Source organism: Hippoglossus stenolepis, chromosome 13 (genome assembly GCF_022539355.2).
Source record: "Hippoglossus stenolepis isolate QCI-W04-F060 chromosome 13, HSTE1.2, whole genome shotgun sequence".
NCBI lineage: Eukaryota > Metazoa > Chordata > Actinopteri > Pleuronectiformes > Pleuronectidae > Hippoglossus > Hippoglossus stenolepis.
In genome coordinates, this window is record NC_061495.1 from 3,294,321 (window position 1) to 3,321,105 (window position 26,785).

General features: G+C 45.6%; 1 protein-coding gene across 1 annotated transcript in view; it reads left to right on the forward strand.

Annotated features, from left to right (window-relative positions):
• gli2a (GLI family zinc finger 2a) overlaps positions 1-26,785 on the forward strand; it is a 71,163-nt gene that overhangs the window by 18,286 nt on the left and 26,092 nt on the right. The window contains exon 3 of the mRNA XM_035175220.2: positions 20,626-20,731. Coding sequence (XP_035031111.1) covers positions 20,626-20,731 — 106 coding nt within the window. The remainder of the gene's footprint in view (positions 1-20,625; positions 20,732-26,785) is intronic.

Here is a 26,785-nt window from a genome sequence, read left to right on the forward strand (position 1 = left end):
ACCCACTGTAGAGTAGATGGATGAGGAGGAGTCCAGTGTAATTAGTCTTGCTGCGATAAGCATCTGAGTGTTAATAATGGCCATCACGGATAAGTCCCACGCGGAGTGTGAGTCTTAAGGGTCTCCCACAGGGTCTCTGCACTGGCCACAGGGCCTTTCTCTCGACCAGGTCAGTCCCCCCAGCGGCAAAGAAAAATATCCTAGAAAAAATAAATACGCCCCTTACCCTGATCTCCCGCTCCGTCCACAGGCCACAGGCCACAGGCCTCCTCCAAAGGGAGGACGGCCACTAATCTTCCTGAGAAAGAGATTTCTGCCTTTCTTTCTGTGTTCCTAAATGAGGCTCTTACGCTGTTGTGGTTCCACGGGCTGGGTGAGAGGTTGAGGGGGGTGGGGGTGCTGATGGTGGATGGGGGTTATACAAGGGGGCCTGCATTCATGCCAGACCTCTGTGCTCTCTTTGGGTTTGACTCCTTGGCCCTTGCACCTTAGTTAAAATAACCGGACAACTCCTCTCCTGCTCACTGAAGTATTCTACTCGGTGAAATGAAAAGAAAGAATAACCTGTCCTCGCCCACGCTGCTCCTGAGCATCCTTGAAGGTGGAAGTGTGTAGCACAATGCAACAGTATGTTTCAGGCCTATTTAAAGAAATGCTGTGGATCAAATTACGTACAAGAAACATGTCCCCTGGCTCCTGAATCCCACAAACATGTCATGGATTTCATTTTGAACAGCCCAAAGTACTTGTTCGTATCGGCGCTGTGGAGAGAATGGGCTCTATCAGGTGTCATCTGCAGTAACGTTTTCTTACAGCATATCAATAATGCCTTTCCTGATACTGGAGAAGCAAGCAACAAGCTTACAGGAAGGCCTATTGACCAAGTTGTTTATTTTCCTGTCAGAGTCTATAGCTGCACACTATCAGGAACCCACTGCCGTCCTCCAAGAATGACTTCAACAGCGCCTGATACGGTTTCTGTCCCGGAATGACTTTCAATTCATGGCCCTGTATGTGCAAACTCAAAAGCTTCAGTGTCAGAGTCAGTTTACACCTACATGTTGTTCATTGTCTTGTGTCTTTCGGACATATTGGCAGCCGGTATTGCTAAAATACTCGAGCAGCTGCCTGTATGGATTACAGAGATTGGTGTTTATAGTAATTCACGTGGATTTTATACACTGTTAACTTGGTTGCTCTCCAAGTCGACCCCTCATCTCCACTTCCAACTTCCATCCTCACGTCTCTTTCTCCTTCTGTTATCTAGAGTTTCACTTTGGGGCCACTGCCGGACCAAGACAGGATTTAAAGATTAGATATGCTAAGTGCAAGCATACAGGGGACATTGTGTTTTTTCAGTGTTTATTCCTCTATTTATTTGGCCTTGCTGATTGCTGTGTAAAAAGCCTTAAACCCAGGTTCTGGAGCCTTGAGTTGCTGAAGTCACTGCCTTTATCATCACTCATTACAGGCTGCTCTCATCACAGCAGAGCTGGCCTACATACTTAGAGGAGAGGAGTGCAGCAGGAGCCAGCTCCGCTCTCCTCTAGAGAGTCTCAGCAATTGGTCACAAGGGTTTTGCAGCTTAATATACTGTATATACATGTATTATCATTACATTTTATTTGATTCTGAATTATGAATAACTTCCCTGGCTCCTTTTTCATGTTTACTTGAAGTGCGTAAGCAAAGAAACCCCAAGCCGGATCCGGCTCCACAGTTCAGAGGAATTCTTTAGAAGTTGAAAGCACTATGGAGGCTGATGTCTTTCTAGTTTTGAAAAAGAATATCACAAGACAAATGTTTATTTTAGTGAATGCTTAGAACACAGTCTTAAAGGCCAATATTAAGCAGCCTCGTCCTCCGACTGTAGTTTTTGAGCAAATGCCTATAGCATGTTGACTCAGTGGAAAACTGACAGCCCTTGGCAGGTCTCTAATGTGGTTATGAAACATAAATCAGGCTCAAATGAGAGGACATTTCTGATATTGGTTGTTTCGTTGGAACGCTCTGCCTCAGCTTCAAAGCCTCCAGAGTTGAAAAAGCAACATGGTATGCTTTGGGCAATGTCTGCAAATATAAATCTCTCTGTACCAGAGGCGTCTGCACATGCAGGGCCCAAAGACAACATGTTACATTCCTTGCAGTTTACAAGCGGTGGGAGAGAAGGTGGAGGCAATATATGGATGCTTTAGGGGATTAACCAGCACTCCGTCAGCCAGCTCTCTCTCCCTATCCCTCGGGTCTCTCCCTTCTCCCTGGCTTGTACTTCCCTTTTCTCTTTTTTGTGCTTCATCCTCTCTTAAACAGAAAGCTCTTTCCCAGCATGCACGGGTGTAATCCATGCCCCTGCCTCTAAGACACTTCCTGCCTGTTTTGTTTGTTAGGCTGATGGGAATCAGCCCAATAAGGTGCCTGGCTCTCTCGTCTCCTTTAAGGTGTCGCCTCAGGCAACCGCTTTCTTTGGACGGGGGGTGGGGGGGTGGGGGGGAGACGCTGCATATTATAAAAGAACTTGTTGAAAGTCCATGCCCGTGCATTTCTATGCTGCGGACACTCAAATCTTCCTGACCCAGTGTAACCCTCAGCATGCATCGGAGCGGAGCCACCGGCCTGCCAGCCTCAGCTACTTTCATCCACTAATGTAGCCCTAACACTCACAGTTCAAGTGAAGCAAAATAAACATCTGAGGAGTTTAGACATGGTAAAACAAAAATGTGCGCTGGCTGTAAACACGGGCGGCACGCACTTATGTAAACACGCCTGGTTCCTATGGCTGAGTTGGTCTAAAGGCGGACAGTTTGTGGTCAGGCTCTTCCGGTTTGCATACCCACCCCCCACCCCCCCCAACAACACACACACGCCACCCTCGCCTGCAGACACAGCTGTTGTCCACCCTCGCAGAAATGTTGCTGGAGGAACAGGAATCAGTTGCTGCGCTGCACGGAGCCCAGAGGCCCACTCACCTATGAAGATGTATGTCTGCAGTTACTCAGGCATCAGACGAGGAAAAAATAAAACAACACACACGTGGCAGAGGTAGCATCAACACTGTCCTCTCCAGGGAAAATGCGTGCCTCTTATAAATAAATGTGTGTTATACTCTACTAGTTGTTTGTCAGCCTGAGTGAGCCAATGGGCAATAAGTGTGTTTAAAACGAGTGCTTTGTGTAATTGTGCTGTTTCCACCTCAGAGAGGAGGAGGAGGTGGAAATTGATTTTCTTTTTCCATCAGTGAAAGTCTTCCAGAGGGAAATGCTGCTTCTTGTAATTACAGATCTAAGGTTTCACTGTTGGTGCTTTCTATCCTCCTTTAGCCTTTAGCAATTAGCCTAATCACAGAGAGCTCAGGGGCAGTCACACAATGCCAGACGTGTTCGTACACATCCCCTGCCAGCCTGCAGTGGCCCCACCAAGTCGACCGAGTTCAACGTTTTAAATAAAATGGTCACGTCAGGACACAATAGCAAACCGTCCTACAGAGGTGGCGCAATTCCATAAACATCTCTGACCAAATAAACTTTTATGATATGTTTTTACGGCCACATCTCCGGGAGGGGGAATCTTTCTCCAGATGGAGTGTAACACCTACTGGCCTCCACCCAAGGGCAGGTCGCAGATGAGTAAACCGTGCAACCAGCAAAACAAGCAGAGGAGGTTTCCAAGGTGAATAAAGTGGATACACGTATAACAAACACAAACTGTCCCTGCCGACAAGTTCACTGGCTCTCCTGAATAACCAGGGAGGGAAGACGTGAGGGCTTAACAAAGACATGTCACAGCTACTACTACAGTTAGTTACTTCCACATTTAAAGCCTGTTGTAAAGTACGTATATGACTATATTCTTCTAATGATCCTTTGATCACACTTGAACTTGGACACTTTGAACAAACATTTTCACTTTTTATTTTAGAAATGTGCTTAATTGCTGACTTAAAATTACAAGATTGATTGAAGCCCTGAGCTTAGCATGAAAAGTGGAAGCTCGACGTACATTTCTAAAAATACACAGATACAAGTGTTGGAAAAGTAACTCAACAATTAGTGGAGTTGTAAAACTTCACAAGCATATGCCAATTTCCCAAAATGTTTAAAACCCCTGCTATGATCATGTATCATTAACCGAAGTTCCACAACCAGGCCACCGGATGAGGACCATGTGGTGGAAATTTATAAAAGAGCTTTCAAATGGATATTTTATTGAGATTAGAAGACAATAAAAATATAAATTATGAGCAGGTGAATTCATTGTGGGCACAATCATCTCAACTCAAGCTTCGACTGATCTTTCAACCACTTCTGATGGTGGGGGGGATGTTTGGTTTTCACTTGTCATCACCTGACCAACTAATCAAACTTATGACTCCTCGTTAAATCCATGAAACGTGGTTGAAAGCTCAGAGAAGTTTATGTGGACTCTGAGTTAAATGTATTTTGTCAGACACAAATAAGGGATGAATTCTGGGTCTTTTCCTGGTGTCGTTTAACATTAACTTCAGGAGAAGAAGTGCGTCCACTGGGTCATTAGGACCTTCAGGCTGGTGTTGGCTCCAGTGCCATGTTCTTTGTGAGAAACTTCTTCAGGACTGTGCTGCTGTTACTTCCTGCTCTGTAATCACAGGGCCCCTCTGTGTGGTTGTCATGGTTCCTGGAAAAAAAACGCAAACAAAATGCTGCCATATGGAAAACTGATTTTCTAATGTCATTCATCAAACAGCTGCAGGAATAAAGCAACAGATGATTGAGTGGTGTCTCTGGTGGAAAGGGTAATTTCTTTGGTATGAAAGAAACAGGATGTCTGAGAGGTGAGTCTGAAATTCTCCACATTTCCACTTTACCCATCGGCTGCTCATATTACAGTGCTGGTTTCAGACGGGACGAATCCACGGTGGAGGTGGCAAACGTCCAACAAAGCAGATCATACATTAAAGAAAACACAGATGCATAAAGTGTGAAGAAATAGGGAATAATAACATGATCTAAAACTCAGAGAGAAGAGTGAGGGACTATGTGAGGAGAAAATGTGAACTGGACTGAGGTCAGAAGAGAAACCAGAGCCAGACGGAGAGTTTAAATGAAATGTAAACAAGAAGAATGAAAAGAAGAAGCTTCTTCACAAGCCGACGTGAGATATTCTGGTCCAGTTGAGAGACAAGTTTGAGTTTCAGGTCTGTGTTGTACAAAGTCAGAAAACCCTCACACCCCCTGTCTGTCAAACAATCACCCATAACTGCTGCACTATGAAAGTATAATTACACTCCTCGTTTTGTGATTACTGCATCGTAAAGGTTAATCACTCAGGAAGGAGGCGGCTGCCTGGTGCACAGTCTGCGAGTGGAAAGGGTTTGTTGAATGAAAGCCTGTGTGCGCTAGTGTAGCACCGTAAGTCTGTTGTGTTTTGTTTGCCAGGTGATTTCCCCAACAGTGTTCCAGCTAAGCCGGAGAATTCCTGGCTCTGGCTTCAAAGAGCAGCGGGGTCACCGCCCGACAGCAGCGAATACAGACATGTTCATGGCAGACATGGTTCTGACGCGTGCTCACGGTGAGCGAGCGGCTTGTCAGCTTGACCACGGCCATCGTACACTGAAAGGAAAATTGCATGTTCCTAGTTTTCTCAGTCCCGCACAAACAAATACACAAACAGTGGTGATGAGGGTTGTGAAGCAAATATGACAGAACTTGCTTATTTCTTGGACATCATCTTAGCTCAAGGAAAAGGTACTCCCTCTAAAAGTACTAAATACTTGGCTGTGATATACTTTGTTGTTTGCCGACCGAAAAAAGGAAAAGGAATGAGACTTAACCATCGTCCCATTGTTCAGACCTTTCCGTGTGGACGGAGAGCTTAAGAATAACAAGCTGAAAATCCCAGTGTGGACAGAATTCTCAAATTAACCGGCTTAGTGAGGATGCTTGACCCCGCGGCCCGTCGTCAGACCGTTGTCTTATCACAGATTAGGAGGTTGGCATCAACTTTCATGGTAATTGACTGTAATGTCTGGCGTGTACTGGCACGGTGCTTCGTCAGCAAGTAAGCAAAGAATTTCCCAGCGGTCGATAAACACCTCCCTGAGGTATTTTCAGTAGCTTGGCAATTGGTCCGTTTGGTAAATGTATTGATTTATCACCAGTTTCATAGGAAAATGCAAATTAAGGCAAGTTGCATGTGCAGCTCATCTTAAGAAAAACCTTATAGTGTGTGTGTGTCTGTTTATTGTATTTGCATGCTTCCCATTCTCATTTGCCTGATCACATTCTCTGAGTGTTGGCTTTGGCGGAACAGGTTGGAGATGGTCAGGCGATAAAAGGTTCTGTAAATCCTCTTTATTCAGCGGAGTTGTAGTCTTAAGATTTAGAGAGTATCTGGCCCATCTGAGATTCTCACAGAACAAAGACGGGTGGGGGGGGGTGGAAGAGAGCGATGGAGACAGAGAGAGCGATGGAGGGTACTCAGCTGAAGAGGGGGGTATTGTTTACATATCAAGACACTTCCTCTAACTCCCAGGAAAAGCAGTAATTTGCCTCGCACGGTTTTACAGTTTAATTTCTCCACTGCGGGGGGGTGGGTGGGGGGGTAACCTCTTAATTATAGAGGAGGAAGTGGCCCTAAGCCCCGGACAGAGGCTGAGGGCTCACAGAGCGTCTCAATGAGTTCTGGACCCCCTCTTCCATTCTCCCTCCCTGTGAAATGGAGTTTCTCACTCTTTCTTCGCCAGGGCCATTCTGCCTGTTCATTAGCACATGTGGGATGTCTGGGTGCTCGCCAATTAGCGTGCCACTCCAGGTATTATTTCCTTCCGCGAGGTCAGGCCGTGAGCTCAGTGGAGACGTGTAGGCGTCTGGAGGATGTGGGACCATGGGGGGTTGGCAAAACCACAGGGACAATTACCCGTTACAGACTAGAAATCACTTCATTAAATAATCTCAACTTGGCACGATGAATGCAAAAAAACCATCTCAGGACAACTAACATCCAAATTTGCGCAGTAAAGGTCATGATTATTGGGAAACTCCGGATGTAAGTCGATGTAATGATGTCAAACACATTTCCAGTTGTAGTCTCAGTAGCTCGTACAAAACAAACAAGTCACTGTAAGTTCTGTTGAGACGTAGCGGCCATCTTCTCTGGCTTTTTTCATGACATTTATATAAACACAGAACATGGAAACATATTGATGCTTGTTAGTAACAGATTAGTTTAATATGTTGTGAGGTGTCGTCGTGTCTGATGGACTGAGAAGCTGCAGTAGAGCTGTTTTTGCAGGTGTGCACTTACGTGTGTGTGTGTGTGTGTGTGTGTGTGTGTGTGTGTGTGTGTGTGTGTGTGTGTGTGTGTGTGTGAGTTATCCTGACTGTTTGCTCAGTGTTTAGCTGTGGCAGCTTGTCACAGCTGTAGAGACTGTAATTGCCCCTGACCTTGGCTGTGGGGCAGATGGAGTAACAACTGTAATACCAGGTTTCATTTTGACTGACTCCTCTCCTCTCCTCTCCTCTCCTCTCCTCTCCTCTCCTCTCCTCTCCTCTCCCTCCCTCTCTCCCCTCCTCTCTCCTCTCCTCTCCTCCACTGGTAATATGTGTTGGCCCAGGCCACTGTCAGGAGTCTGCGCTGGGAGGAGGAACAGAGGAGGTTCTGTCGGCTCCTGCTCAGCAAACGAAACGCCCTGAGAAATATTTTCCTTCATAAAATGATTGCTGAAGCTGACACCTCACCCGCGTTTCATTTCACTATTCAGCACAAATTTTACAGGCAAGATTTAATGTGAAGTTAATGGCAAAATTAATTAAATAATGTTATGCTAATGATTCCGTGTTTATTTAGCTATCCCCTCCCGGTGCTTGATCTTTGCAGAAGACAAGGATTTAAATGCACACTCACCTCTCTGTCTCTCTCCTCCTCCTCTCTTCCTCCCTCCCTTCCCTCAGTCGACTGCCACTCAGTTACTAGCACCATTAAGCTGTCATAACACGGCACATATAACCAGAGGTGATCCCAGGACTGAGTGAATCAGGTTTTCCCCGGGGGGGTGGGGGTGGGATCGCCACCTCAGGGTATGGGGTGATGGGCACCGCATGTAAGCAGAGGCAACCGCTGGGCCTAATAGGAGCTGACAAGTGGCGGTCCGACAGGGGGACATCATGGCTTGGGCTGTTGCTATAGAAACAGGGCCGTGTTTTCTATAGGCCCTGTGTGGCGGAGGGGAGGGGTTTGCTATAAATAGAGGCTTTGTACCCCCCCGCTGCTTGGTCTCACCACCGTTCTAGACCTACACCTGCTTGGTGCTGGAATTTATATGGTTCTTCATCTTGAGCTCAACCTTCCACTGAATGAGGGACAGGAATTTGACTCTTCAACAAGGCAGCATCACCTCTGTGTGTGTGTGTGTGTGTGTGTGTGTGTGTGTGTGTGTGTGTGTGTGTGTGTGTGTGTGGGGGCTCTTCCAAAGGCACAGGCTGTTTACAGTCGTCAGGGAGTGGTGCGTCGGAGAAAGTCTCATAAAGCCGTCTGTGACAAATGAGTGGAATCTGATAAACTGCCTCAAGTGATGTCACGGCAGCAGAGCGGTATTGTGGGTAATAATAATATAGCGAACACCTTTAATTTTACAGGCTTGAGCTTGTTAAAGAATCTTCTTTTTACGATGACAATTTTAAATTCAAAACCCACTAACTGTGATTTGATTGAATGAATTGTGTGTTTTAGTTAATTGATCTATTCACCCAACATGATAGAAAACACTTAATTAAATGTGACTCTTAAGCTTGAACTTATGTATTAAAGGTTTGTAATTTAAATACATAAAGTCAACATGCTAACACTGGGAAATCCACACAGAAGAAGTGTTTCTACGTTCTTTTGATATAGTTTCCGGTTTTCATTCTCTCTCCTGATTTCACCAATGCTGTATATCTGGAGCGCACTGCTACAGCAACCCCCCACCACACCCCCACACCCCTCAAACCACAGCATTCAGTGGAACTTCACATGGCGCTCCACACGAGCACTTTATGTGGTGCATTTAAAGAGGAGACGAAGAATAATACAGTGGCAGCATGTGGCACCCTTTCCCAACAAGAGCTGGTTGATGGAGATCACCACTGGGCCACATGTGGATCATTATTCAGAGCCAGGCAGGAATAGTTAAAACTTCAATGTGCTCTTAGATGGCGGCTTTGAAGAAGGGTAGAGGGGGAAATGCTTTTTAATCAAGGCCTTGGAAAAACAAAAGCAACAATGCCCCAACGTTAGAGGGACCATCTCCAAACCTAAAGAGCCAGATGGTTTGTGTTTGTTTGCGTCTACTGAAGGGAAACCTGAACTAAACAGTGAAAGAATCAAATAAGTCAATCTTTAATCATTTGTTTGCTTGTTCTTTAACACTGAGCTAAAGCCCCCTGTAGGGATTCTCTGAGAGGCAGGCACATCAATCTCTTTCTTCCAGCTTTAATGAATTGAAATCAGTTTTGGAATCAGACTGTACAGAGAACCAACCAACGGTCTCTTTTTTCCTTCCTTTTTGGATGGATTCTAGATAAGCGTATAAGACTTTACCCTGGATTTGGTCTGGAGCCGAGTGTTTGGCAAGAGTCCACAATGTAATTGTTTCACTGTGTTGCCGCTAACTACGACTGAGGTAGCACATGGAACTCTTTCCTAAACTAGGGTGTCTTAGTCCAGGCCTCCGAAACAGTATTCAGTGTCAAGACCAATCAAGACAACTGTAATGACACTATTACACCAAGTATAGGAATATTCACAGCAAAATATCATCTAAAAGCAGCGAAGCAGCGAAGCAGCGAAGCAGCGAAGCAGCAAACTGCAAATCACGTTCATTCATTTGCCAAAAGATTTTGGGTCGATCGCTGCGTTTATTTTGTCCGTATTTGTGCACGTCCTTCTGAAAGAGGTCAAAAGCAACAAAACGGACAAAACGTCAGTACCACAGGAAGTCATCGGGCTTAATATTAAGACAATCATAGGACATGAGTACGTTTATTTCAGCAATGCAGTAGAAGTTAGTTGAAGTGGCTCAAGAAAGACAATACTCCTAGTTACGTGTTAATGGACGTTGCCTTAGAGCCGTGTTTGTCCTGCCTTAAACCAATATGACCTCTTCTCATGCGGGGGGGGGTGTTTAAGGGAGGTGAAACATGGAGACCAGAAGGCCCCTCCTCCACACACTGACCGTGTTTGCTATGCTGTTGAAATTGCTTTAAGGATTGTGTGAACAAATCTTAGCGACGCAGTCTCAATTGACTCCCAGGGTTGTTTCTCCAAACACGTCAATCCCATTAGCAATTACAGGCTGCAGGATGCTGTCGCCTGCTTTAAAACATCAGATACACACGGTGATGAGGTATTTTAATAATAAGATCTAGAGTTACTGAATGCTCTGTGAAAGGTTTAAAGTTTAAGTTTAAATCTGGAGGCCTTCTGGACTTCTCTGCATACAAGAGATGTGTACTAAATGTTTGTTTATTTTTATTTCTGTAAAATAAACTTAATCATTAATCCGCCTGAATCCAAACTCTTGTGTAAGGAGAAAAATGTCAAGAATCTCAAAACTGCAGAGAATACTTCCTATGATTGAGAGCCCTTCCTGACCATATCCATAAATATGTTTGTCAGAGAGCAGAGATTCCCCCACAGGCTCGCCCCGAGGTGACTCAGCTCTCCCAGTGTCACACAAGGGAAAGAGCGTGTCGGCTAATTTTATCACACAAAGCGTCGTGTTTGTCACCGCAGCTCCTGTGACAAACGATCCCTTATCTTGAGGGCTGTTGTGTGTTGTTGCTGAGTAATGTCCTGGCCACTCGCTCTCATCTCTGGAGCCTTCACGGGCTTCAGCTGCTGCGCTGTCACTTTGTCGCGCGTGTCTGTGTATGTTCACATCCAGGCACACAATCGAGGATGCGGAGAATTTCAAGTAAAAAAACACACTTTCTTTAATTTGTACAAAAGCAGAGCTGAGGGTTTTCTGTGTTTGCCATTTCCTCTTTAACGTGAGCTCTCCAGCGCTCTGCTCGACGGCCTTTCCATTTGCCTGCATGTAATGTAATGAAGACCGACCCTTTTTTTGCTTTCCATGTCGCAAACATGCTCCTTCATTTGAGCTGATGAGAGTGACATCTGTGGAGCCTCTAGTTTATTCTACTTCCATACTGACGACTGCAAAAACGCAAGTGTTAGGACCTGGAAAAAAAGTCTCAATGCATTGTAAAGGAGATGATGTGCATAAAGAAATGTTGGCTTTCTTTAAATGTGAGGATCTAATAAGAAGTCGCCTCAGGGTAGCAGGGGGATCTTGGCCCCCATTGGCAGAGCAGCATTAAAAGCACATGTTTATGTGACCTGGCAGATCCGAGAGGTTGTAGCTGCAATAATTCATGTCATTGTTGACTCCGTGCCCTCTTCCTCTTCCTCCTTCCTTTCCTGCTTGGCTTATCTCTGCATCAACGGACTCGATTTACTCCTCCTCACGTTCTAGCCTGAAGCCAGGGAGTCCTGTTTATTGTTTTTCAATCTGAATCACAAGAGACAGGAAGAAGAACTAACGCAGTTTGAATGAATCAATAACTGAACAATACTGTCTGTTCTTCTGTGTGACGCTGTCCTTCAGCAAACCTCCACCCTCAGGAACTCAAACACTGGCTCTCTAACTCCAGAAAGAAAGTCAAAAAGGAAAATATCTATGGGATACATCCCTTCAGGATCCCGACTGCTTTTCAGAACATGAGTTTCAGATAAGGGCTGTGGGATAACGCTGCCAAAAAGCACACATTTGTCCACACACTTACAATTTCACAATCTCTGTAAAGTAAGTGCACATTGTGAACGCAACTCTGAGACCACGGACTGCACTGGGAGTGCAAGTGCAAGTTTCAAAATAACTTTTTTTCCCAATGTGTGTGCACAAGTTTTTACAAGGTTTCAAAACAGGCCGATGCACTGTGACATATCGGAAACTCTGACAATGTGTTGGAGATACACTTTAAAAAGAGGGCTACAGTTTTGAAGAAGGAAAACTCGAAAACAAAATAATTCGATTTTGTTTTTTAGCCTTTGTTGTAATCATGATGACAAATCTCAGATACACTGCGTATGATTGTTATTCTGATCATGCTGCTGAACTTACCCTTGTCTCATTAGTTACAGTGAGATTATTGGATATTTTGATGTGAACTTGTGCCGCATCCTCCATGGTTTTCAAGCCATGAGAGTCCAAACCCTATTTTAACCTTATCAGCTGTGTTGCATTATTCCCTTTGATTTGTTGGATAAAAGACGTCCACAGATGAGCAGTGGGGTTTGCAGGATGAGACAGGAGTTTATGGTTTGTATCAACCTATCGCTCACTAACTAAGAGCTGTTATTCCTGTCTAATAATTTAGGAAAAGCAGCAGTTCTTCTCAGTGAAGAAATGCAGAAGGGAAAGGGATTAATGGTCAGAGCAAAATGGGACGACGCCCAAATGTGGACACGCAAGCATGCAGAGGTGACGATGAGGTGAAAGAGAAGCTTACGAGCCGGCAGAGACAAAAACTCCGGTGACCGACTTTACGACCGACTGCGAAGGCGAGTTTACACGCTGGGGGGAGGGGGCGAGAAAACAGCGGTCAATGCAGGTGGAGGTTCGAGCCAGGTGACTGAAACAGGTTGGGAAGTCTGAGGGGCAGACTGGGCAGACTGGGCAGACTGGGCAGTGAGCTTCCAAAGAGAGAAGGAGCTGGGGCCGCGTTATTGGACGGTGGGAGGAAAAGAATTACCTGAGAGTCGGTCCAGTTGGTTGGAAGCTCTCTGACCTGCTTCACAGCTGTTTCTTGTTAGAGCTCTAAAACAAATTCCCAGAGTGAGATGGTTTCCATGCTGAACGCTGCCCTGAAGAAGGAGGCCAGGAGAGAAGGGGGTTTATAAGACCCTGCTGTGTGAGTGTGTGTGTGTGTGTGTGTGCAATGTATAAACAGTGTAGTTTAACGTTTTATCTCATCGGGATAGATGACCTGAGAGCGCAGCTGACAGCACTTAAGACGCTCTGCCCTGTGTTATGAACGCCGCTAACACTCTACGCTGAGCCGCTCTTGGTTTCCTTTCAAATCGGTCCCTTCTTTAAAATGATCAACGCTTAAACACAGCTTCAATAACACGACACGGGAGAGGTTTCAAGTCGACCTTTGATTCAACCCCGGGTGCTGAGAATAAACAAGTGTAAGTAAGCCTTGTTGTAGCTGGTTTACACAAACGGCGGAGGCAGTTTGGAGAGAAGGTACAAGTAGAGTGGACTAAATGTTTTTTTTAGACAGTTTATAGATTGTTTAAAATCCTGAGATTTAGACGGATGAGAAAGAGAAAGCAGAAGAACGTTAGCTGTGACCCACAGTTACGATTGCAATGGGCCACATGGTTTTAGAGCTGCTGTAAACCTCACGGCTATTAATGTCACCCTGAAGCTAATGGACGTCGTTCGTTTATTTGATAAAAACCTCCATGCTGGTGGATGTAAACATTATTTTTAAGGTCCCTCAAAGAAGAATTTACATGAATCTGCGTCTTAAATAGCATTTTTTGTGTCTTCCCTGGTCAAAAGGGATGAATGTACTTGGCTATGTGGGACCAGAGACACATCTCACAGACTCAGTGCGGCTGTTTGACGGAGACCAGGCGAGGTCCGTCCAGGAGATACTCCCCAGCTTTCCTGCCGGGGTCTGGAGAGCGGTCTCCCCAGGGGGGGGGGGGCGCCTCACCTCAGGGTGACCCCCAGCTGAGACAGCTTTAGATTGATGTGCGCTGCCTCCTTCTCCCACGCACTGTGAGCTGTTTTGGGTATTTCCTCTCTGCCTTTCCCTCCTTTCCTTTAAAGAATGAGCCGTGTTTACGAGCCAGAGACGCTGAGTGCTGAGCTTGCGCTGAGGACGGACGCTGAGGATGCTCTTTGTGCGGCTCGTCCAACAGCTGTGTCCAAGAGGTTAAAGCTCTGAGTTCCCGCCGTCTGACGTGACTCCACTTCATTGTTGTGTTGAAAGACCACAAGAATGGATTTATGTATAAAATTGCTTTTTTATGTGTTTTTATGTAATTACAGAAAACACAGAATAGCAACAACCCCCTCTCAGTCTTTGACCTAAATTTAAAACCAAGGCTTGAACTCATTTCTTGCTGCATCCTCTGGAATGTACCGTCAGTTTATTCTTACCAAAGCTGCAGCGGTAACAAACCCGATGCGCTGATTGCTCGATCAAGCTTACACCTGCGTTCCAAAGTGGCCAGACAATAAATCAGAAGTGTGCACGGGAAGCTGATTATCCTGACACCTCATCAGTCTTCACCGAGAGGCCCACTGGCTGCCAGAGGAAGAGGCTGGCTACCTGTTTGCTAACATCACACGGGCAACACCCATACACCCGCTAAACACCCGGGCCGGGTGATGCATGGCTGTCATTAGGCAGCGATCCCGCTCCCCCGCTGCTGGACACCGTGTGATTGCCTCAACGCAGCCAGGTTAAAACCTTATGACTTAGATTTTTTGTGTTTTTTTAGTCGGGTGTAAGTTTCGGTCTCGCCGAGCATTTCTTATTCCCTTTGTTACTGAATGGATTTTAGTATCACGGGCTGAAGGCAGCCCAGGTGAGATAAGGTCTGAGGAGCACTCAGTCTTTAGAACAATTAGGAGAGGCAACGCAGCACCTTGTAGGCCAGGTGATGGATCATACTGGCGGTGGGTTCGCTGGGGTTGATGCCGAGACTAAGGAGTGATTGTCTGAGGCAGGCGTGCACGTTTGACAGTGACTAATCGCAGAGGAGAGCAGCCAGCTGGGTCTGAGCAGGTTCTGTAAACAGGCCGGGACAGGAGCGGAGGCTGCAGAGGCCCGTGCCGCCGCACAACAGCCCTGCGAGATGACACAACACATCTGAGGGAGTGGAGGAGGAGGGATGAGGGCGGCGTGTCAACCACATATAAATATAGGCCCCGAGGCCCTGATAGCAACGGTCTTGATTTCAATCTCGACCTTGCTGATTAAAAACACATTGATACTTACCTCACTGCTAAAAAGTCATGGCATTTGCAAATGTATAAATTTGCTCTCATCAATATATACGATATTATTAACAGTTAAATTCAAATGAGTAATGTGAAAGGTGTCACTTTCCAACAAAGACTACAGCTCCACTCATGAGACATTTTAGTCTCTGTGAGCTCATCGTTTTGGATGAATTCCCCTAAAATGTCAGTGTTCAGATTGGTTCAGTTCCTCCGCTCTCGTCAACCGGATTTCCAGCAGCAGAAATCTCTGCTTTCAACTGGAAATAATATATAAAAGGGTTAGAACGCCCACTGCACACTACCTGCACATCACCAAGCGTCAGCAGCAAGCTGTAGAGAGAAGTGGTGGAAGTAGTGAACTAAAGACACAGTTAATTGCAAGTTAACGAAAGCTGAGTGTGTTGGACGTGTTGGCAGCTCTATGCTAACAAGCTTGTGGGATTAGCACTGCTTTCATACCAGTGTTGATTCATTTTTAAGAATCTTACTTTGACAAAAGAAAGAATAAACTCTGTATCTAGAACTCACACAGTCACTAATGTTGTTGAAATGTGAAAATCTCAATTTTGATGGAAGCAGTGAGGTGCAGTGCCCCGTCGGAGCTACAGCTACTTATGTTATATTAGAAACATAAGCGTCCCAGCACTACACCTAACACACGACACTGTTAATACGTTACAGGCCTCAAGTACAATACCCTCTTTTAGGGTGCTGACTGAAAACCTGTGGAAAACAACCGTGTTAGTCTTCCCAGGGACTGAGTGTTTCATGTGTACATCATAACATATGCAGACTTTGTACGAGTTCGCAGGGACTAATGAATTTCCGCTCAAACAAGCTCCTGACATTACGGAGACCATTGGCCTAATCCACTTACCTTCTGCCCAAAATCCCCCTATCAATAAAAAAGGTATCATTTTACCCTCCCTGCGGGCTGTTAAAAGCAAAGAGCCACTCTGTTAAGACTTCCTTTCATGGATGCCAGTGGTTTTCGTGCTCTCCTGTAAGCCTCTAATCCCTCTGTCGCCATCACTCGCCCATGTACTCACCCTAAAGGAAGCGACGTCTTGCAAACTAAACCTGCAGATTTCATGTTGTGTGTGTACTGCAGGATTCCCGGATTAGGCTAAACATACACTTTTTTATTAACCTTGAGCAAGACACTTGCTGCAGTGTGACAAGCGTGTTTAGAGCAATTCACTGTTTTGTGTTTGAGAAAGAAATTTGTGTTCCCTCGCAAAGAAACATGTTTGTGTTTGTCTCAGTCACTTGCTTACTGAGAGAGGACTGCAGAACAAATCAGTGTTTGTGTGTGTGTGTGTGTGTGTGTGTGTGTGTGTGTGTGTGTGTGTGTGTGTGTGTGTGTGTGTGTGTGTGTGTGTGTGTGTGTGTGTGTGTGTGTAATAGTAAACGTGTGAGAGCGTATGCATGCTCATGAGCATTTGTGTGTAGCCGTTGGCACGGTGCTGTGTAGTTAGGACCCAGGCCAACTTTTTCTGCTGGAATTTCCTGTCTGAATTGAACACCCCCCACCTCTCCTCTGCTCTTCACTTCTCTCTTTCTTTCTGTGCTTTCCTCTCTCTCTCTCTCTCTCTCTCTCTCTCTCTCTCTCTCTCTCTCTCTCTCTCTCTCTCTCTCTCTCTCTCTCTCTCTCTCTCTCTCTCTCTCTCTCCCTCTCTCTCTCCCTCTCTCTCTCTCACTGCCCTTTTCTCTCAAAGCACGACAAAGGCTTTTTTTTCCTGGAAATCATTGCCGGCCGGGCCTCTCAGGGCATTATTATTATCGTTGAGTACTTCCTCAAAGACATGAGCCCACTTCACTCTCCACTCCAGCGTGGTCCTGACCCGGGGCTTCATTTGGACGTAATGAGAGAGTGCTTTCCCTTCTTCTTTCCCCGAGTCACGAGACTCGAAGGGACCTTTGTTAACATCGAACACCTGGCATTGTCTTTAGCGAGAGATCAAACCCGGGGTTTAAGATGCAAACGATGAAGGAGGAGACGATATGGGGCTGGAGCTGCTGTTCTTGGCAGGATGTTTGGCTCGTCTGGAGCCTCCTCATGGGGGCTAGGGGGCAGAGATATGTTCAGTCTTAAAACAAACACGTTATGAGACATCAGAGCAGATATGGGGCCCTGAAAACCAGTGACTGGTTCCTGTGGGCTGAATTGATTCATAATATAAGATTACCTCACAGAATCACCTCAGTGCAGTGGGCACGGTGCACTTCAATGAATTTTGAGCCCTTGCCATGTTTTTTTCTCCAAATAAGAACACAGTTTGTGTAAAAAGAGAAAGAGTCAGTGAACCTTCAGCAGTCGACATCATTACCAGAAGGATCATTATCAGATAATAACTAAATCTGCGTCTCGTCATCCAGCTTTAACATGTTGTATACACTGCAGGCAAAATACACTGTACACATCTGAACAGCTACCAGCCCCAGACAGGGTTTTACAACTCTTGGAAAGTTATCACGTGACCACTCCATCCTCCGCCTGCAGTGTCACCGTGTCTCGTAAAAAAAAAAGTTTTTCTTTTGTCAGCTTGAAGTCCTCCGTGCTGTTTTCTATATACGAGGCCCCCGGTGGAGTAACCCTGCGTGCCAGCAGACCCAGAGGGGACATGCGGACTGTAAATCAAGAAATGGAGGCGTGTGAAACGTTCCAGCCACGTACCTGTCGGTATTTGTCCCCGCAGCCGATTAAACAATGCAGCTGTCTGGGTGATGGAAGGGCCTGTGCTGCCCTTATCATCCCCACATCCAGCAGCCGCAGCCGGGGAATCAGGCTCCTGGGGACTTTTAGTGTGTCTAAACTTTTATTGAACTTTATTGTGCAATGGAAATTTTACCAAAATGTTTATGAAGGCTTTTTACATTTCGTCAGGTGTCTCTCAGGAGGAGATATAAATTAATAGAGGGAGCCGCCAGTGGAAAACGTAAGTGTACGACTTTATCGAAAGGAAATCAAATACATATAACACATCAGAAGTACAACGCAAAGTAATGAGCACATAAAGCACAAAATAAACGAAAGAAAAAAAAGAATAGGATGTTGTTTGGCAGATTACTCAACAGCTCTCCAGTGCATCCTGACTTTGAGCACAACCTGTCTTTGTCACAGTCTGGCCTCGTTGTCCCAGGCTCTCCACTGGACATGTGCCAGGCAGCACAAGCAGAGGGCACCTCTTAGAGAAAAAAGCCCAAACTTCTGGCTCCACTTGTGAAACAAAGCTCAAACTGCTTTTCCCAGCTCTCACTCCCTCTCTCTCTCACTCATTCACTGGGTGCCTCTCTTGGCTTTGTAACACACAAGTTGACTCGGAATTGGCTGCCTGTCTCGCAGACAAAAGCGATGGAGGGTCACTGGCGGGGATCCAGCAGCATAGATCTTGATAGAAACACAAAGCCCTTGGCCTTCTGAGCTCCAAGACAAGTGGAGATAAGGAGTGTGGGGCACCAGACGGGTTTCTACAACTCACTTTGATTTAACAGCGAGAGAGAGTTTTCTTTTTTTCTGTGTGTCTGTGTGTGTGTGTGTGTGTGTGTGTGTGTGTGTGTGTGTGTGTGTGTGTGTGTGTGTGTGTGTGTGTGTGTCTGTTCATCAATTCAATATTTGTGAAAAGAAATAGAAGAAAGAGGGATAAATGTTTCTTTCAGTTGACAGAACCTTGTGGCTTTTTTGTTGGTGTCCATTCTCAATTCCAACCTCTCCCTCAGCTCTCTATGCTGGTGCTAGTTATTTGATTACTCTGTGAAATATGCAGTTATTGGCAGAAATGTCTCAGCGAGGTTTTACTTCACAATAACAGGAATTAACCAATTGTGCAAAAGTCTTCCTCTGAACTTTCTTACTGTATCTGTGGTATTTCAGCGAAGGCCACGATGGCCGTGCATCAGTCGTTTCAGGCGCATCCAGACCGATTTGTCAAAGGGAAAGAAACCAGTGGCTTAATGCTTCATCTTAAACAAACGGCACAGCAGTCAAATGGTTCACGGTTCAGAGCTGCCTTCAGGGGAACTCTCCTCTCCCAGTCATGTGTAATCCCATCAGAATTAACCAAGAACAAGATGCCACGGCCTCGTGATGATTGCCTCAATCACAACAACAAAAGCCTCAATCAGGGTTAAGTAGCAGTAATGTCTGTCTTTGTTACCGGCATCACCCAAAACAACATGCAGCGTTCGGTCGTAGCCTCCAGGCCCCGAGTCCTGTTACGCCTTGTTTTCACAGCGCTGGTTTGAGCAAGCGAGGAGCCCCGAGGCCCGTCTCCGACAGGAAGGTGTTTGAGAAGTCTCCACGCAAGGCGATATTTTAATTGCTGTGATTACAATGGACTGTAAGTGGTGCAAATGTCACCTGAACACTTTGCAGAAATGTCGGCAAGCAGATTGAAAAGATATTTCAGCCTTAATTTAAATGAAGTTTTTATATATAGGCTGTATTGTATTTAAGAGAGATGTTGATCTTGTCTACTCACCACCTACATCTTGTTGAACTGTTCTTATGTCACTTATTATATATTATATTGCCGGCTCAGGAGGTGGAGCGGGTTGACCATCAACCAGAAGGGCCTGCTAAGTGCTTTGAGTGGTTGATACAACTGGAAAATATATAAATACAAAGCATTTAACATTTAACATTTAACATGAACCCTCTTGCTTGACGTGAATGTTCTGCAGAATCTGTTGAGTCCTTGTAACTTAACCAACCTCAACATGTTCTCGTGCCACACTGGAATTACACTGATGTGAGAAGATCCACCAGTAGCCGCATTTTCACCTGGTCTTCTGTCTGGGATAGAGACAGTGACCTTTAACCTCAGTGGTCCGGGCTCCCAGGCGGCTCCGGGGTCATCCCAGGTCTCCAGGACAATGTACAGCCAAAGAATCCTAATAGCGACCAGGGATCAACGCAGCTGAATTGCTCTATATGCTCCGTTTATGTCTCTTCACAATACAGACTCTCTCTCTCCACACACACACACACACACACACACACACACACACACACACACACACACACACACACACACACACTCAGAGTCATTCAGGGTTGCTGTTTTTGGTTTCCTGCATGAAACATGTGAAACTTCAGAGGCCCTTTGTCTCTGATTACTCCCCCTCTCCTCCCCCGATCCTGCTCAGTTGTTGTAATGACAGCAATTAATGAGGATCGGCTGTGTTGTTCTAATGAGACTTCCCTCAAGCCTCTCAGACCATTTATGACAGGAAATGGTGGAGTTGTGCATTCTTTGTCTGACACATAAAAACACATTCATTGTTGTGTAAAACCTGCTTTGGTCTCATTGGATAGAGCCGGCCATTAATGAACATTCTCGGGCCTCAGACAGTGTGGAAGGTTTCCATTACCGATGCATTAGAGGAACTCTAAAACGGTACAGTTGCGTCTCACACTGCGTCGCAGGCGGAGCCAGGAAGTGTATTTCTGACTTTTAACATTTGTCCGTGTGGTTCTGAATTATTTCCATCCTCTCCTCAGCTTGAAGAAATGTGCCGCCACAAACATCCACTGCCTTTGTTTGAGTCTCTGTGTTTAATTTCTCTCTCCTTTTCGCCCACAGGTGCCCACCACCTCTTCCCCTCGTTCCATGCACCAATCCCGATCGACATGAGGCACCACGAGGGGCGGTACCATTATGAGCCACACCCACTTCATGCTATGCATGGGTAAGTTTCCATTTGAATATTCTGATCCACAGAACTTTATTTGATATTCTACTGGTGACCCCAAAGGTTGTAAAGATAGCAAACACACACAAAATAGATGGAGCTCCATTACAGAGCTGATGAAAGGTGATAGAGAATATTAATATACTGTGTTTGAATATTAATAAATGCAATGAGATTATTGGTCCAACAAATAAAACTGAAAAGCTTTATAGAGTTTATCATTTTAAACTCAAAAAGACAAAAACAAAATCGTCCCTCTACATTTCTCTCTTACAACAGGGTAAAATAACTCCAAAGATTTTAAAAACTAATGATCATCTTGTCAATTACTCAATTGAAAACAGCACAATAATTTTTGTTAAAATTTACACTTAAAATTAAGCAACACCATTTATTTCAATATTTGTATGTCTCCCAGTCTCAGCAGAGAAAACCCAGTTCAAATGCTTCAAAGCCAGATAAGTTACACAGAGCGAGAAGGAGACAGATGAAGGGAGACGAGCCACGTTAGCACCAGGACAACAGGCCGTTAACATTTCCTCCTCCAGATCCTCCTCTTACATTTAATGCTCTGGGACTTGGAGAGCTCTCTGCTGCCGGCATCTCCAGAACCCGAGGAACTCTGCCAACAGCTCTGCTGAGAGGAAATGTAATGAAAGATGTTAGAAGATACAGACACTGTTAGCAATTTTATAGTAAAAAAAAACAAAAAAACATTATTACTGGCTATTGAAGTTATAAAAAGTCTTTTATGTCACATTTATACATTTTTCATTTGTAAAAAAAAGGACATTAAAAGTCATAACTTATCCTGGTTTGCATAAATAGGCTGGTGGTGCTTGGTCCTGCAGCTTCTTTTTTACGACGTGACCTAAAAAGAAACACTCATTTATTTTCTGTGGCATTACCATAAAAGTCTGGCCTTCTTAACATTACCAGGCCTTCCTGTGCTTATCTGGAATATTCAAATCCAGGAAGGGAACCCTGCAGGAGTAAGATCAATAGAGGTTCCGTGAGAACTGCGCTGTTACATTTAAATTCAGCAAGATCAGGTGATACACAGTGTAGGCAGAGCTATTCATCACCCGCAGAGCAAGGGACGGGGTGCGGGGGGGGTGGAGTGGAGTGGGGGGGTGTGTGCACCCAGTTTGTTTTGATAAATGTGATGAGACTCTGACAGAGTGCTCCCACTAATTCATCAAGACCTTGATCTTGCTGTCTTTTCCACAACCCGCAGCAAATTCACCTAATTACTGTGCGTTGCTGCAGAGGAGAGGAGCCGTGTGTCGTGGCTGGTCACTGCACGTCAGGGCTCCACTTTGTGTTACTAACACTGTGTTAACTCCACATGTTCACACACACAAACTAATGGCGAGCGCTCCATCATCAGTGTTTCATATAATGAGGGCTGGCGGTCACACGTCACAGCGGCGTTGTTTCCCGCCGCGCTCCCTGTTTTTACAGTGTGAGGAAACAAATTGATAGAAAAAACAGAAAACTAAAGGTTGGACTTTTATTTGGCAGAAATTGTTTGCTCATATACTTCCTAAGGTATCGTTCATTAGTCGTAATCAAGGTAAACGTTTGAAATAATCATGGTATTGATATTGATATCACCCAGCCCTAGTTTGTGTCAATGAAAACAATTTCGAGCATTTTATTCTTTTCCTGGACACAGGAAGACAATCAGGAAGCAAATGTGTGTGTCTTTGTCATCATTTACCACACAACTTCAGTGTGTGTGTGTGTGTGTGTGTGTGTTGGAAAAGTAGCCTGAGAGAAAAGTGCTAATCCTGGCCTGCTTCTTCACTTTCACCACATGTTGTCGGGGAACGTGTTGGAAAGTGGTTTCAGAAACTGTCAGATAATATTGGGACGGTTCAGGATCCAGTTTGCTTGAAACTTTACAAGTCGTTTCATCACGTTTGAAACCAAAAGGTTTTGTTGTTGTTTTTTCCCGGCGTTATATTCAGTCACCGTACATCCCTCAAACCTTCCTCTGTTTACAAGCTGTGACGCACACAGGTCTGATCAGAGAGCAGTTTCCAGGTTGCAGCGTCGGAAGATCAAGCATTTTGTTCTGCATATGCATCTTTCAGCACATTTCCCTAATGCTTGATCCAGGATTTTAAAAGTAGCATTTTTTTCCGGCTGTGGTCTCCGTGCTGTTCACGAACTTAGCATACCAGAGAGAAAGAGCCCTGTCCGGACAGTCTCTGGAATGCATTAGGAAGAGCCTCTCGTGAGATGACAGGAGAACTCAGACACACAGACAGCACCTCCACACTGCTGCACACTGTGGAGGTCGGGCATCCTCTGTGCGAAGCCACAAGCCAGGAACGCCAGCCACCGTGCCAACGTGTTTGACCGGGTAATTAGTATCCAAAATCCAGCCTTCCGTTCCCAGAACCTCAACGACAAACGCAGCGGATGAGAATAACAGATCCCCCGCTCATTCCACAGCCTGTATTTATGCCTTTTGGGAAGCAGTCGGGGGGCAAATTGCAGCACTGAAGAGTTGAAATATGCCCAAGGTTTTTGTGTGGCAGCGCTGTGGCCCGCACCGCCCCAGTACACAAACAGATGTGGTCCCACTCACCAGGCAGTCAGGCCTGTTCAAAGGCCGCAGCCCCACAGCACGGAATGTGTTGATTAAATACAGTTTACAGATCAGCCATTTGGGTTGATGTTGTTTTTTTTTTCCTCTCATTGTTTTGGTTTGGTTAACATGGGTGGGGAGACGGGTGGAGGGTGGGAGGTTGGGGTAGTGGAGAGGGGGATCTGCCGACTGGCTGCCAGTGGTTTTGACAGACGTGTTGTTATCATACTTTGTTGTTGGTTGGCTCCGGCCCCGGCTCATCGTCACGGCTAATGTTTGAATTTTGAGACGCTCCAGCGAAAAGAACAGCCAGGAATGTGCTGCTGAAAAGACAAGGGAGCTATTAATCAACAGGACTGTGATGTTTCAAGTCAATAGCCTGAAATGTTCACGCTTTATTGCACGGCCTCAACATAATTTGCACTCAAAAAAGACTAAATGGCATGTGACAGCAGTGGAGCTGAATAATGGATAATTACAGTGTATAATCCCGTCTCATTTAAGTATATTATCCCATCGTCTGACATAGTTTCTACTCGGCCCCTCCCTTGTACACAGTCCGTGCTTCACAGGCAGTACAGTATCAAGTTGTGTCTAAATCCTCAGCATCCTGATCAGGGCCCCAAAAACAACTACAGCAGGATCTTAGCGTGTCCCCTGTGGGGCAGCGTGGTGATTTATCTTGATCGCCTCGGCTGCCCAGAAGTACAGAAGGGAGTGTGTCACATCATAATTCATCCCACCCTGAGCCAATAGGGAAAATGCCAGCGAGGCAAATACTAACTTCTTGGTCAGCTAGGAGGGCAGAGAGGCAGGCGGACGCAAATGGAACTGGAAGTAGGAGTGTGGCTTTATCACCCCGCCCCTCGAAAACAGGTTTCTTGGGCAGAATCGTGCGGCAGTGAAACTGGCTCATTTTCAGCAGATCCAGCGATTTGCATTGATACAAACATATTTTATCTTTGAAGGCAGAGGGGTGTACTCATAACAAACCAGTTCACCCCACACAGATGTCTCACGGCCAAAGTATTTATAGCTGTTGTGAGCGCAGTGAGGTAAAAGCCTGCTGGCATGTGGGCCGAGATGTTGTAATCGTTCAAACGGAGATAACAATACGGAGAGTTACCGTCTCCTCTTCACCTTTTCACCCCGCACATCTGGCCAGTCAGTTACAGAAAAGTGTGCATGCTGGTCGGATTGCTGGTGTTGGAAAATGGCGTAAACGTTCCGGGCGTAGCCTCCAAATTCTGATGTTGCGAAAAGATTTGAGTGTCTGACTGGACAGTCACCCCCCACTATCTCTTTGAGTCAGCTGATGAGGAGGACCCCCAAAACCGTTTTTATCATGGCTGTGGGGATGATGTTGTAAAAAAGAGACTTGGAAAATGTTCAACGTTACATTTTTCCTTTAAATCACCACTTATCAAAGGTGTAATCTGCCGCTGCGAGCCGTCCAATGTACGCGCACCGCGGTATGCACTTACTCATATTCTCAACAAGCTGCACCACGTCCAGATCACTTTTTCTCACAGGAGAGTTTTAACAATGGAACAACAGAGAGCATGTAATCACACAGTGCGGAACACAGAGGCAAATAGCAATTACCTTGTTGAAAGCATGTCATCCACTGACTCACGTCGGCTGCTTATCCTTCTTACTGCCTCCTCTTCTCATCATCCTGAAACTGTCCCCCCCCCCCCCCCGGCCATTTCTTAGTGTGTTTCCAGCAGGGCAGCCACCCATAGTGCTCAGGTATGATTTCTTGAAGTTGCAGATTAAGAGACAGGGTTCTCTCCCGGGGCTCCGAGAGATTCCCAGTTCAACCTATGTGACAGGAACGCACAGACTTCAAGTAACATCTTGTCAGAAGGAGGGTGGATCAACAAGACCTCAACAGCGCTAACAGTCAGACAGGGCTATTATTTGCCGCCCGATAGGCAACAGCAGTAAATTTCAACAATCGAGGCCTCGTCTACTCCTTTCGTCGTTTGAGTGATATACTGCAGCTCGAGCGGTGTGTGTGTCGACACGTTGGTTTTGCTACCGGCCCCAAAAACAAATTACTATTGTTGATGGATTCAGGTTTTAAAGTTAAAATATGCACGATTGTTTTGGGAGGTGGAGCAAGGAGCAGGGGCGTGTTGCACTCATACTGAACATTCATTCATTTTCTTTTTCAAAGCAAGTTCGCATTCAGATTTCATTTCCAAAAGAAAGCACTGCCTTATTACGCGTAATCCTAACGTGTCTCAATCCTCCGCTTAAAATAGTCCTTAATAAAATGCATTTCCTCTGTTTGAGTGATGTTTGCAGGAAAAGAAAATGTGGGAAATAAGCAACAGACAGGGTGAGGAAACTGGAAAGTAGATGGACTCACACATCTGGGTCTCTCATTGCCTCATCCTTTCAAAAACAAAACTTCAATGGCTATACAAAATATTAGAACTGCACATTATTGTATTAAAGGTAAATCCAATCTGGCACCCATCATTAAATCTGGGTTAATCCTAGATGAAGGTAGTGATGAAACATGCCAAACAGATTCCCGGCAGGTGTTTCTTATAATATTTTAAATAAATATGAAATTTATTAGATTAAGTAGGATTTAGCTAAATGCTGGGAATCCCAGTGTGCAGCTTTGATTCGCCCGGTGTGATAAGGACGAGAGCCAGCCCCAGTGCCAGTTTACCCAGGTAGTCCTTCAATGAAGCACCCGAGCACTAATCTAAGGAGGCACTGCCAAGCTCCCTGTATGCTGCTTAGAGGGGGACCGAGGGAAGCGTGTTTTTTTGTATGGAGCGTCTGTTTCTTCTCACTTCTCCCCTCCTGCCCAGAACAGAGGGCTCTTTATGGTTGTTTGTAGGGGAAGAGTGGGCCTGACGGCAGAAAATTGGCCCTCAGACAAGGCCAGCAGTCTGCAGGCACTTACTGGAAATGGAGCGATGGACGGCGCTCCCGGTTGGTTGGCTCAGGCGGAGCTGGGCAGGGCTGAGCCGGGCGCAGGTTGGCGTCCGCTTACAGACAGTGAAAGAGAGACTGAGAGAGAGAGGAAGCTGAGGGGAGGATGGGATGCAGAGGTCCTGCCAAGCACAAACAACCTGGACCAGTCACACTCAGTATCTTCAGAGTCAAATGATTTGACATCCCTGAAACAGTATCACCCTTGGATGATGATGAGCATAGTAAAGTATAGAACCTAAATAAATCCGAGCCCTTTCCTTCAGGATTCCCTCTAATCCCGGAGGAATACACGGGTGAGAGTGTTTCGGAAGAGGAGCACTTAATTACCCCAGAAACAAAAACAGATAATTACCTCTCCAACAGAAATACCAGCCACCAGGGCTTCACTGTTCAGCCCCGTCTGTTCTTCAGTTGTCTCCATTGAACATCAACGTTGGCTCAGGTTTTATTTCTTGCAGGATCTAACCTCTCCCTGGTTTTTTCTTTCACAA